This window comes from Telmatherina bonti (genome assembly GCF_933228915.1).
Source record: "Telmatherina bonti genome assembly, chromosome: 3".
In the NCBI taxonomy this organism is placed as follows: domain Eukaryota; kingdom Metazoa; phylum Chordata; class Actinopteri; order Atheriniformes; family Telmatherinidae; genus Telmatherina; species Telmatherina bonti.
Window position 1 is genome coordinate 18,954,985 of NC_136621.1, and position 13,603 is coordinate 18,968,587.

Consider the following 13,603-nt stretch of genomic DNA (forward strand, 5'->3'; position numbering starts at 1 on the left):
ATCATTTTGAACTGTTTCTCAAGCTTTATAAAAGCAAAAATTTTGCATCCTTCTACTTTCAGTCTGAAATAATGTCCATCTAAATCATTATGCTTATTTTTAACAGCTCTGTGGAAAGTGACCTAAATTTCACACATTTGTAAATGTGGGAAAGTGAAATCATTTGCAGGCAAAGGCCACCATCTAAAATGATTTTGAACTAAAAGCTTTAATGGTAGTCAGTGCCATAAGGAGTGAATTCTACCACCTTTGCATTAAGTTATGAACTGACAAGAACATGTTGCAACATGTGCATCAGTGCCTCACCGAGGCTGTTCAATGTACTCCACTGCTGATCAGTTGTAGCTAATAATCCTGCCAGTCTAAACCCGAAATACCAGCTGAGAATTAAAAAAGGAAACTAGTAAAGCTTTAAATCAACAACCTACACAGACAAATGAAACACACAGGTAACAGATTTTTATTTGATATGACTTTATTGAAAGATGAGCTTATAATAACTAACATGCTGCCTTCTAGTAAGCAGCAAGAATACAGAGTAATATTCAAATACATCTTTCAAATATGAAGAATATGTGTCAGAAGCTGCCTCAAAAGAAATGTTTATCAGTTATTTCACATTGTCTTGGCGTCCCAAGTAAAATTTAATTTGACAAATTTAACAAGACACCCACAGCAAGAAAATATCAGTTAAAGGAGTCTTTGTGTGTTTCTGACACGGTTCAGTAAATGAGACAGCAAAGAGTTAAATGCTTCCACAGGCATCACAGGAGCAAATATAAAACTAACTAAAGAACGTTATTAAAATAACAGTCATTATATTAACTTTGTCAGCATGGATTATGTCTGAAATAAATGATGTTGATGATGCCAAGATGTTGGTAAAGTTTATGGAGTAACCAAGTTTTTTTTTCTAGAGTTAATAAGTGAATTGTTGAATGGCATTTGGTTTTTTAATAAAACAAATTTGACTTTAATCTTTGCACATCAATGTCTTGTGTTGACATAAATTAGTGTAATTAAATATGAATAATGGATGTTCATTTGCATGACATCACAGAGAAATGCCTTGCAGGATTTTTGCATCGTTGGTTGCAAACTGATAAGATTATCACCAGCAAAACAAAGCAAAACTAAGGCATGGAAAATGACCACATCTGGACTCTCATAACAAGTCTTTTTCTGAGGCAGCAGTTGAGCACAATGGAAAAGAAAGCTTGTGGGGTGCAGGGAGTGTCCAGATTGAAAGCACATGCTGGTTGCTAGACTGGGCGACCAGCATGCTCGCTCAGCTGAGGTTCTCTTCTAACATGGCTCAATGGCTCTGATGACACATCATACATCAAACAAAGCAAAGCCATAAATAAAAATGGAATTTTTTTCAATGGGGACCACCAGTGGGCTTAATTATTTTCTGATTGATGTAACCAATGACAACAGCAATGGTCTATCAATCATCACATCTTGGAATGAACAGATACAGTTCAGTCTTATTAAAATTGAATTCTGGATGATAAAACAAGTCAAGGAGAAAAGAAAAAATACACAATTTGCTGAGCGTGTTATATATGCTGCCAAACTGTGAAATGTGAGTGTTATTCTATTGGAAGGAGCAAGGAGTGTGTCACATACCTTGTAAAATGCTTGCAAATAAATGACTGCATTCAGTGTATGTGTACAAATACCTAAATTTAATACTGAAATAGCCTTCATTTAGTAGCTAATGTCGACTATACAATGCATTAAAAAGCATTTAGTTGGATTATACATATAAAGGTATATAAAAACACATTTAAAATACACTTGGTAATAAAGTGGCTCAAACATATAATCAAAAACTTTCCTTTTGCCACTATTAACTTTCCCTTTGTGACTACTCATTCAGATTTTGTGACAATTTTAGCTTTTCATTCCTACGAGGGACAGGTGTTGGTATGAAAATACTGCAATTGTAATCATATATACAGCTTCTTAGATGAGCACACAACTCTTGGTTTCTATGGTAACACCAAGTCCTTTTCCTAACAGAAATTCATGCATTTTGCAGTGACCATGCACTGCAAATGTTGCATAATTTACTGAATAATGTTAACTTCTCAATACATTCAGTTGTGGAAAAACAAGCTGTGCTGATGTGTGTTTTATTCCTTGTGTGGCCTTAACATTGCCTAAAACCTGTCCTGTTAAACATTCAGTAAATCACATTTTTTTAGCCATAGAGGTCAATATATTCCATTGTGAATAAAAATATTTGCATAAAATGAACAGTAAAATACAAATATAGCAATGGCTTAGACCCATTATCCTGAATATAAAGCACCATGAGATCAGTGCTTGTTTCATAGCAGTAATCACAAGCCTCCTGTTTGTTTTCTATTTGCAGCAAGCTCAGAGGTAAAGTTAGCCAAGGCTGATTAGATGGTCAACCCCACTGAACAGTTCTTGTGTCTGTCAGTCAAGGTATGATGCCAGATTCACCTCAAAGCAGCAGAAGCTTTTTGCAATTATTTGTGGAAAACACATAATACAAATATGGACATAAGGAGGGCCAAAGAAGAAAGCTGTGGATGTGCTGTGGAGACCATGCAAGGTGGCTGGTGGGATGGGAGGAAGACAGAAGACATGGAAACCAATGATCTGCACTGGTATGGTGAAGCATGGTATAATTAACAGAATATGAGTAGTATACACAAGGACACGATCGCTTTGATTTCAGTGATTTTCCTTTGGTGTTCATGAAATAAAACAGTTCTTTATGTTCCGAAACCATGAGTGGTAACACTGCGGGACTTTGCATTACCAGCTCTACCCTCAAGCTTTTGAAGCTGATGTGAATATTTTTCTTTAGCAAAGAGCTTGTTTTCTAATTGATCAGAAATGACAAATGATTGTGGGAAAAATGTTTGCGTGAGACAGGAACCTGAAAAATGTTCCTTTGCAGCTGTGTAAAGCCAATATATATACTATATACAAGCATCCTTCAGTTAGTTCATACAGTCACATTCAAACGCATACAGAGGTTTTTTCTTACATCTTAGCCATCAATTTATCGATCTGACATCTACATGCTTCCCATCTTTCCAAGGTTCAATTGCACTTGGTGCTGGTGTGGCTCGTTGGAGGTGACAGCCTGCATGTCCAGAGCAGATCAGGGGCCGGCTCTGCGGTCGGCACGTTTTGGCAGTGAAGTGCTGATCTGCAAGTGTTCCAGAGAGGTGGAAAGATTCATACAGCGAGGTTGCATATATCCATAGCAGTGATGGGGAAGTATAGCGGTGTGACCTGGGGGTTTCAGGTTCGGTGGCAGAATGCTCGACTGGCATTCCCCTGTTTTTAATTTTTCTTGCTACTGCGTCTTTTGTTTTTCTTCACCCTGCGGGAAAAAGTCAGGAAAATGTTACTGTTTGTTTTCCTCAACTCAATCAGATCGGTGGAATATAAATTCTAAAACCAACATTTACACACACTTCCTGCTGATCCAGCATGAGATTTAACATCACTGTGTTACTGTTGAAAAGCTTGTTGTTTGACCTCGACTAAGAATTTTTAAAGCTTCAAGGTGTTTGTTGAGTTTGGTACAATTATACCATGAACACTAGACTTCTACTGCACCATCTTGGTCTTTTCTATATGTATAATTATGAAGAACTTCAGGTCCTTGTTGACTATCTTTCCTCTAACCCAGTGTTTCCTAATCCTGGTTCTCAAGAACCACTGCTATTTTAGATGTGTTCCTACTCCAGCTCTCACTAATTCAGATTAACAAACTTCCTCATCAAATTATTTACAACCTGTTAAAATTTCATTAAATTCATTCAGGTGTCCTAAAGTAGGGTTGCCTCTAAAACATGCAGGACAGTGGTACTTGGGGACCAGGATTTGGAAACGCTGCTGTATTCTTATAACAAGTATCTAGCAAAGAGGTATGTAAAACCTACCACAGATAATATGTTCTCAATCTGTAAATGCACTAAACTCACCAAAAAGAATCTTAAAGTGTGCATAAATTATTTAAAATTGCCTCCAAATATTTTCAACATCAGTGTTTTTATCTGTGAAGATATGTGCAAGATGTTCAACCTTGTTATTAGGGCTCAAATTACATAGGTGTTTTTGGGAGAGACTGCATGTATTAATATTATTGTAGTACTATTGTATGCAGCTGACACAAGTAGAAACATCTCATGTTGGGTTGGAAAGTTCTTCTAACAACAAAAGTGCAAAAAATGAAGCATTCACTGCTTTGGATGGGTCACAGCACATGAAATACACAACATGCTGCTGTCCATGGTGATTAAATAAACAGGTCAGATCAAATGCGTCATTCAGAAAATAAATATTAGAAACTTCAGGAAAAAAATAAATATAACTTGAAATTGGGCTGTTCAGAGCTCTACTTTAGCGTACCAGGTGAATGTTTTTAGAGGAACTCATCTGCTTCTCAAGCTGCATTTAAGCTGTAATTTAAGTCATGCTTGTTGTAGACACTAAGATTATAATCTCACAGTTACAGTCTTACCTGTAATAAAGCCTTACCATGAACCTTCATTTTACCAGGAATATGAAGATTTTTTACGGTGATGTTTGATAGCTACTTAATACAGCATGCAAATTATGGCGGCTGTTTTTCAACATGTTTAATGTAACCTCAAACTATTTGCTTACATGCAGACTTTCCCAAGACCCTTCAACATTTTTCTTTCCAGCTATAAACACATGCCCACAGATGGACAAGTCTTCCTACAAAGTTCACTTGCTGACTCTGGTACAAAATCCTCAAAGTGTGTGTGTGCATCAGATTCTGATACCAGGGGTAGCCCCCAAAGTTTGAGACTAAAGTCAGTCCTCTGATGACAACAGTGTCCCCCACAGAGCCAGGATCATCACAGAGTATTTGTAGAATTAAGGACTAGAGAGGCTCTAGTGGCCTGTCCAGACTTCAACCTGAATGACAGCTTTGGGATCAGCTTTGGGATGCCATTCATGGCAGAGTGACTAATACAGCCATGCTGGTTGATTTTCAACAACTACTGACTGAAGAATGCACCATCACACAGAGATATATGACCAAGCTGGGGACCGACACATTTAACTCGTTCCACTGCTGCACAGTCAATACAAATATCATTATAAAGGCAACTAATAACTTTCTCCAACTGTGTACACTACAACACCAATTATTTAAAAAGCAGGGAAACAAACACAAATTTCCATTTTGTGCCAAGTTAAACATACAGACCTCATTCTAAGGTAATTAAAACCCAACAATTCTTATTTTTATGCAATTTGACAAGCGGCTTTGCAAAGAAACTGGATGTTAATCCCTTTCCACACTGAGAATGAAAGGCTGATGCCTGCTGACAGACTGTTTGCTTCTGTGCTTCAATCAGCTATATCTTACAACCCGTCTTTCTTTGCTAAACCAATAAACAAAGTCTTGTAAATGCCCAGAACATCTTTACTGTTTGTTTTCACATTGTGCACTTTAAGTGTTTATCGTGTTTGAAGGATCAGACATGCAACACAGCGATAATCACCACCAGACATGTTGGAAACATGGGAGGGAAGAATACGGTATAGTCTTTAAATCAGCATGAGCAACAGCAATATGAAAATTTTGCCACAAAACTTCTTCACCAACCACAACCAGTCTGTTGCAGATGACAGAAAACACTTTTTTGAAATGAAAAAATTAAGTCTAAATATAATTAAACATCTGCATTTTCTACTCTTCTGATAATTTTGATGAGAAATTGGACATGTTTATGAAGAAAAAGGCAGCAAACATACCAACGGAAGATTTATTTCTATTTTTACTGATAATAACTCAGCTGCTTATTTCACGGATGACAACAATTTCAGAGAATTATTATAAGCTGAAAACCAGGAAATGGACACTTTTAACTATAGTTTATTTCTGCCAAACAAGCTCAAAACTCAGAGAAGAAAAGCACTATATTTCATGTCCTTTTCTTAAGGGTGATGCAATACTCAGAAAGTGAAGCGAGGCGGGTTTTCTTACTTGTTAATAGCGTTCTTTAAGTACTGCTGGAGCCATTTGGTTTCAGGGTTGATGCAAACCTCTCTGTTGCTCTTCAGCTTGGCACTGAGGGAAAAGCAAAAAGAAATAAAAAACAATGCAGGTTAGTCTTTGCAAATATTCCTTTGATTATTAATATTCCTTTAAAAACCCAGGATGAGTTTGCTAAGTGTTTATTTTCTTTTAATGCATCTAAATGTATACAAAAAATGACTTCTACAGTTTATAACTTACCACCAATGTTCACAATGAGCCAAAGCAGATGGAGAGGAGGTTTTGGAGTCTAACCCAAGTTCTAATAAATCAGATTGAAGGACAACCCTGAGGGATATTTACACCTCTGCACTCTTTTGTAGCTTAGTGTTAGCTGATTGTATATGCTGCAGATTTTATCTGCTATTGGCTTAAACTCAGTCTGACTGTAAAAACAGGACCCCTAAGTAACCTCAGTCAAATGTGACTGGAATTTTCATTTTTATAAAGTTTAGTCTTGTTCCTACTGCTGGTCTTTAACCATGCTTATCTGTCAGATCTCAGTGGGTATTTAAACACTACATTCCAAATTTGGACATATTTTCTGTTCACAACTTCAGTGTCCCGTGATTTTTGAGCCACATATGTTGCTTTTGTTGTTTTCCTCCTGTAAAGATCATAATACATCAGGTGTATGTATTTCTCTGGTATTAAATCACAAAATACTGTTTATCTTCCTAACAGAGCTTAAAAGTGCAAAGTCATTTCTGAAATACCCTGAGAATTTCTAAACATATCTCAGCTAACACCAGTAGATTAGTACTCGTAACAAGCTGCCACCTTTATATGTACAGCAGAAATAAATTACATTAGTGTTGCTTGAGTTAACGTCAGATCCATTTTTTTGCTAGAATATGAACACACACACACACACACACACACACACACACAGAGAAAATAAAAAAACCTGAGTGAAAACATTGAAATGCCAGAGTTATTTAAGGTTCAACAGTTGCTGAATAAATAAGAACAGCCTTGTACGAATATGAGCCCATTATGTCAGGATAGTCTGTGATGTAATTTATGAGGGCTGAGCTCAGGACACGACATCTACTCTTTTTTTTTTAAACGATATATCTTACAACACAAACTTACAAGCAGAAGATTACAACATAACAGGCTGACACATGTGTTCATCACTGCAGGTGAAAAATCGCAGCTCTCTGTTTCCACTCATGGACAGCCAGCAGGGAGGTTCACATCACAGATCACACATCAGACATGTATGTAAAGCTGTCTCTGCTCTGCACACTTAACATTATCACACATTTAACATTAAAGTCTGTCTGAGAAGGTCTTTCTTGCTGTAACTTAATACTTTCAGTAACGTTTGCTATGAACTCAATCTCACATCAAAGATAAATCCAGAGCATGTATTTGAAGGTTTCTTCAGCATCCTTAAAAGATTTTATTCTTCTGATGTCGGATAATGGCCTGAACATTTCATGAGGTCAGAGAAAAGCTGTGATGGAGTGATGTATCCAAAACATCTGCATAAATTGCCTTTCAGTTGTATGATTACTCAGCTCATCGTAAAGTTTCTCATGTTCAGGTGAGTTTCAGTTAAAAACATCTTTCTTCCTTTTTTCTTTCTTTCTCTTTTTGTAAAATCTGTATTTGCAAATTCAACACTTGAAGAAATTTCTAGAAATAGTTGTTTTTTTAAAGCTTAAACTTGTTTTGATGAAGGGAATATATGTTTTTTGGAAGGGAAATACAAATATAAACTGCACACTGGACACAAATATTTACACTGTCAGATAAAATAGCTTGCAGAACATTTAGTGATGATGAAGTGTATTAAGTCTGTCAACTACAGATGCTACATCATGATGCTACAGATGATGCATTATCGCACATTTCTCTGAGCTCTAATTAGTTTCTGAAAACTGAGATTAAAAGAAATTTGCCTTTAACCTTTGGAGATGACTCAGTGTGCTTGCATGAAACAGCAATTATGATGATATTGCATTTTATTGATTTATTTTTTTAAGTTATGATTTAGATCTTTTAAACAGAAAATTAAATACAATTATGTTTCCATTCATGTTGTGTTTTGAAAAAAGTATCATTTTAAATGTAACAACAAGATGCAAATATAACTGTCTATCTTTCACATCGTGTCTGCTCTTTTTTGTTTGCTTTATTTTCACTTCTTTTTTTGTCGTAATTAATCATTTTGTAAAAAAAAACCAAAAAAAAACCAAACCAAAAAACAACAAACAAAAAACTTACTCTTACATGTTTATTTCTGTCATTTCTTGAACTTTGTTATACAAAAAATGTGACTGAAAATGATTTATCTTAAAACTGCCTTCAAAATATTACAAAACAGATATTATCACGTGACTCTCCACATTTTTCTGATAAAACTCAAAAAATATTTTTGTAATCAAAATCTCTAAATGAGCAAAACAGAAACATATTTCAATCTGAATGACGTGATCAAAGACAATTTTACTTCTTGATTGATGAATTAATCTGTGACAGCTGCAGGGACCTCAGCACAGTGTGCCTACGGTTTCTGGCCTATTGTTGAGTTGAGGAAGATATTTAAGCGGATTTGTTCCTGTCAGACACCACCAGATGAGTTTCAGATCAACCAGGCAGTCAGTGGGTGGGCAGTGGGGGTCTCGCTCCTTCCAAACATGTGGCTATCACACCTCAGTGGCAAAAGGTCATGTATAAGAGTTAACAGCTCAAAAGTCTAGCACCTCGCTGCACTCCTTTTTCATGCCTCTGCCTTTATGTCACACAACTGTAAATTAAACACACTCCCCTCTGCGACAGCTTCTCCCTTCTTTACTGCTTTGTGATTCAATTTGTGCGCCGAGTCTCTTGTCATCCTGCAGTTCACCACCTTTCCAGTCTTAAAACTTATTTAGATAAATGCACTTTAACAAATGAGCAAATAGTCCCTGAACTTAAAAGAGCTCTCCAGGAGTTTCGGTCCAAAGCATCATTCCCAAATCCCTCAAACTAACATGCGAGTCAGGAGGCCAAACAGATCAGAAACTGGATCTGTGTTTGCTTTTCCTCCAGGGATGTCCCCTTCCTCCCTTTTTTTTTTTTTTTTACTTTCATTTTATTAGAGATTGCCAGCTCATCCGTTCGGAAGCCCTGTGCTGTTTTGATGTGTCTCTCTTCATCCTGTTTATCTGTCTGCTGGTCTGGATGACACACTGAGAGCCTAAACCCTAATTGACTTGGCTGGAATTTAAGGGCCGGAGTTCCACGAGCAGCAGGTAGTAATTACTTCACAGCAAGTTAATGCCAACAGCATGCTGGGATGAGTGAGGTGGGGATAGAAAGGGGGCACATGGTGGGACACATGGGGGAGGAGGATTTCTTTCGGGGGAAAAAAGGGTGTAATGTTACAGACTTTCTTTCATCTGCATCAATAGAGATACTGCAGCAACGCTCTGCAGGCTCTTGCTTGAATGACTTCTTGACTCCTCTGTCAGTTTTCTGGAGGGGGTCCGACAGAGAGTTTGTGGCCTGGCTGCAGCGCAGTTTGTCCCTTTTGACCTTTTGCCACTCATTCACCCCATCTATGTTCCCTCCCCTTTTTTTTTTATTTGGCAAAAACTTCCCAACCTTTCGCCCTTTTGGCTGTCAGGTCTTTGGTGTCCAGTTTTCTATGGCCAAGAACTGAATGCGACATTTTACTTAATATGTTCCAGGCCACTGGCGTTATACTCAATGTGGCTGGTGGGAAATTTAAAAAAAAAAAGTGGATAAGGGACACAGGAGGTCAGCAGAAACACAAAGGTAATCAGTTTGACCCTTAATTATTGCTTCCTTTGCAAAACATAAATGACCCCCTCGAGCTCTGGCTGTTACCGCTTTCCTCTCTCTGGGTGGATTGTGTTGTTTTAAACTCTCTCATTCAGGAAAAGAAATTAACACTGTACGTCACACACACCACACACCACTACCCATTTAAGCCTGGTCTTTATGTCATCATGTCAGTGGCTTTGTCTAATTTAATTAACATTGAAGAGTATTTGATTTCCAAGCAGGATTATCAGTCCTATAATCTTCTGTAATTCAATCATATGTGCATGTTTGGGTCTGTGTTCAGTGTTTTCCAGACACAAAAGCTGATATGTCAAACATATATTTATTATGAATTTTAAATTAGGGGACATTATTGAATAAAAAGCATTATTCTAAACTATCATATTCTAAACTAGCCTCAATGAAAGTAGTTATGAAAATGAGAATTTTGTGTTTGAGTTGATGAGTAAGAGCTACGACCCCTCAAAGCTCCGAATGACAACTTTCTGCCTATTAAACAAGACGCAACAGTAATTTCAGGACTAATGAAATGTGATGACAGTATATTTTCACGTTTTGTTTTTTAATCTTTCCTTTATGATTTTCCCCAGTAGAATGAAAAATCACTAAAATTCTTTTGTTTTGTTTTAATTTTTAATATTTCTAATGACTCTCTCCATGTATTATTTCCCTTGCATGCCAAGAGAAAAGTTCAAGCGTTTTAGGAGAGAGCCCTCCTTTTAAACAAGATATCATACGTCATCACATCACAATAACAGAAATATTTGATGCCAGTAGTGAGAAATTACTGACAAATTAGTCACCTCGCAATTTATGGCTTTAACAGCTCTTACTATGCACCAGATTATAAATTATACATGCTGTTTTAAATTAGTGCTTGTTTAATTTTCCTTAACATGTCTGTAAATATTCCAAAGGATTTTCAGTAAATCCAACTAGAAATGTTGAAAAAAGAAAAATAATCTACTGAAAGAAGCCATGTGAGTGATGTAATCATTAAAAAACAATCAGATTACAATTACAGCAGGAAACACATTTCTTCGAGTTAATCTCCCCAGTATACACCCATTTACTTACATGACTTGGAAGGGGCAGTTGGGTGTGTGCAGAAACTTGAGCTCTTTGATGGAACGCTGAGGAACGGTGTTGAGCGTGGAACGACACCAGCAGCGCTCAACAAGACTGATTGGCTTTGCTGCAACAGAAAACACGAGAGAAAATCTTCATGACAAGATGAAACTTCAGTGAACACACAAAAGCACCACCTACTGCAGAATGCATGCGTCAGAGAAATGTGCTCAGATTTTAAGGTAAAGGAGACAGTTCATGTTACAAAATAAATGCAGTCTAATGGTAAAATAACTGACAAAGCAGAGCCAACATTAATTTTGTTGCTCATTAAGGCAAAAAAAAAAATTCAAATTTGACACACCTGATCTAAAATATGAGATTACATGCACTTCTTCTGCTCCGTGAAAAAAGTAAAAACATGTTTAATCTACTGTAACAAATCTTGACAAAACATGGGAATGTATGCATTTACCTGCTCTTACTCTGAACAACATGTTCATTAAAAAGAGATTAGCCCTTTCTGACCGCGTTTTCTCTCGCTCACACAAGCACAACTTTAGCTTTTCACTCCTGAGGCTTTCAGTCTGGCCATTCTGAATGAGAAGGGTCCTCAACATTTCCAATATCCCCCCCCCCCTTTTTTTTTTTTTTTTTTTTATGAAAGAGCACTCTGCAGCTCAGATGGCATCAGTAGCCTGGGTGGAAATCAGCTCAAGCACATTCTTAAAATGATTACAACTCACCCCTGTGGAACGTAGATGTGCACCAATAACTCACAAAAAAGGATGTAATTCTGTAGACTTTTAGGATTGAACTTTAAAAATAGATCCATAATGGTGATGAATAGTTAAACAGTACGAAACCAACCAAATAGTGTTGTCTTGAATTAATGGACGGTGGGTTTTGAGGGAAAAGTACCACACCGGAGCAGTTTAACGCTGAACTTTTTAAGTAAATTGCCACAAGCCATTGATTGCATTTCTGCTCAGATAAATGTCTTCAATTTCACTGTATCATGTGTAACTTTACAAAACCTTTAGTCTGTGGTTCAACATGTTCCCATTGATATGCATGTGTGGAAAGAAGCACCAAATGCCCTTCCACAAATGGCTAAATCCTCAGTAATATCTGCCTAATGATTCACACTCTTTCAGAGTCTTTTCTCATGCAAACTAGGGGATTATTATGCAGCTTGCAGCACCAGGGCCACAAGCAGACTTCCACTAGTATCACCAGTTCCCTCTTTATCCCTAATTAGAAACTAATTATAAGAAAGCAAGGCAAAAAGACAAATACACACATATAGACCTGAGTCTTTCATATACAACAAGCCTCTTTACCAGGGTGGAAACAACAAGTTTAGTAAAACGTAAGCCAGGCGACTCAACACTGTCTTGTTCCACAATAAGGTTAACATGAGGGGGATCAATGTGGGGTCACGGCGAAGGCAGCACTCGAGATTCAAGAGCTAATATTCCACATTCAGTGAAATCATAAGACTGTAAGGCAGAGATTCAGAATCTAACACAACATTCAGCACAAAGAACTGAATAAAAGGATTTCTGCTGTTTTCAAAGTAATGCTTAAATACTGAACATTTTCTCAAATATTCTTTATAGTTTCTGCTACAAGTGGTTATGATCTGATAAATTTAAGTTTAATTCTACCATTTTGTTTTAAAAAAAAAGTATATATATATTTATATATATCCAGACAAAAATGAGCTATTAAGGAGACCTCCTATGCACTTGGAGTAACGGCAACTAAACAGCGATCTGGCAGAAAGGATAAAATAATTAATTTTTAATTAAAGTCTGTCCTCTGCAAAAGCAGGGTATCAGTTTAACCATCACATAAAATACCTTCATCTTGTCTACAACAAATCAAACTCATTAACTATGAAACCTTCCAAATTAAACTTAATAAACCCAGACAAATGTGTAAACGTTCAGTCCCACTGAGGAAAAAAATAAAAAATCGCACAAAAAGCTGAGGAGGTTCATATCTCATTTAAATTATTTTTCTTAATCAGTCTGAATCCAGAGATGTATAAACTTTAATATAATAGACAAACCAGCAAACAACAATAACAACAAAACCATCTTAAAAAAAAAAAACATTTAAATTTTTTTACCCTGAGGATCCACATCATCAATACATCACTTGTGGCAACATTTCTCCAAAAATGTAAAACCACATTTAACGTTCCCTTTGTTCCCCTAACTCCGCCTGGCACCTGGACTCACCTTCGGAAGTGGGAACTTGTGTGGCCATGGCCAGCAGAGCCATCAGTGCCAACAGCTTGATGTCCATGGTGGCGGGCCAGCAGGCTGCAGGAGGGCTACTCTCTTTCTCTGTTACAATCCAGCGCACTACTGTGGCCGGCAGCTTCGCTCTGCGCGTGTTAAATCTCCAGTTGCGAGGGAGAGAGAGTGTGTGAGCAGAGAGAGGGAGTCCCACTTTCTCAGGAGGAAGGAGGAGGGGGGAGGGGAGAAGGGAGCAATAGCAAGTCTGCAGAGATTTCCTTGATTGTGAATCTGCAGGCTGGAGTCAAGCAGCAAATCTGAGTTTTCATTTTCTTCTGTCTCTTTCTGTCAGCTCTTCATGCATCTGTTTCATGTTCAGTGTCATCCTTCACTCTCCCTCCATTTCTCATCA

The 13,603-nt window shown here is 37.3% G+C and overlaps 1 protein-coding gene across 1 annotated transcript; it reads right to left on the reverse strand.

Annotated features, from left to right (window-relative positions):
• Window positions 1–464: 464 nt before the first annotated feature.
• Window positions 465–13,353, reverse strand: cxcl12b (chemokine (C-X-C motif) ligand 12b (stromal cell-derived factor 1)). The gene is made up of 4 exons (XM_079264810.1): window positions 13,192–13,353; window positions 10,952–11,069; window positions 6,023–6,106; window positions 465–3,373 (listed from the first exon to the last, which is right to left on the reverse strand). The coding sequence occupies exons 1-4, from the start codon at window positions 13,256–13,258 to the stop codon at window positions 3,334–3,336; spliced, it is 309 nt and encodes a 102-aa protein (XP_079120936.1). The 5' UTR covers window positions 13,259–13,353; the 3' UTR covers window positions 465–3,333.
• Between the last annotated feature and the right edge of the window lie 250 nt (window positions 13,354–13,603).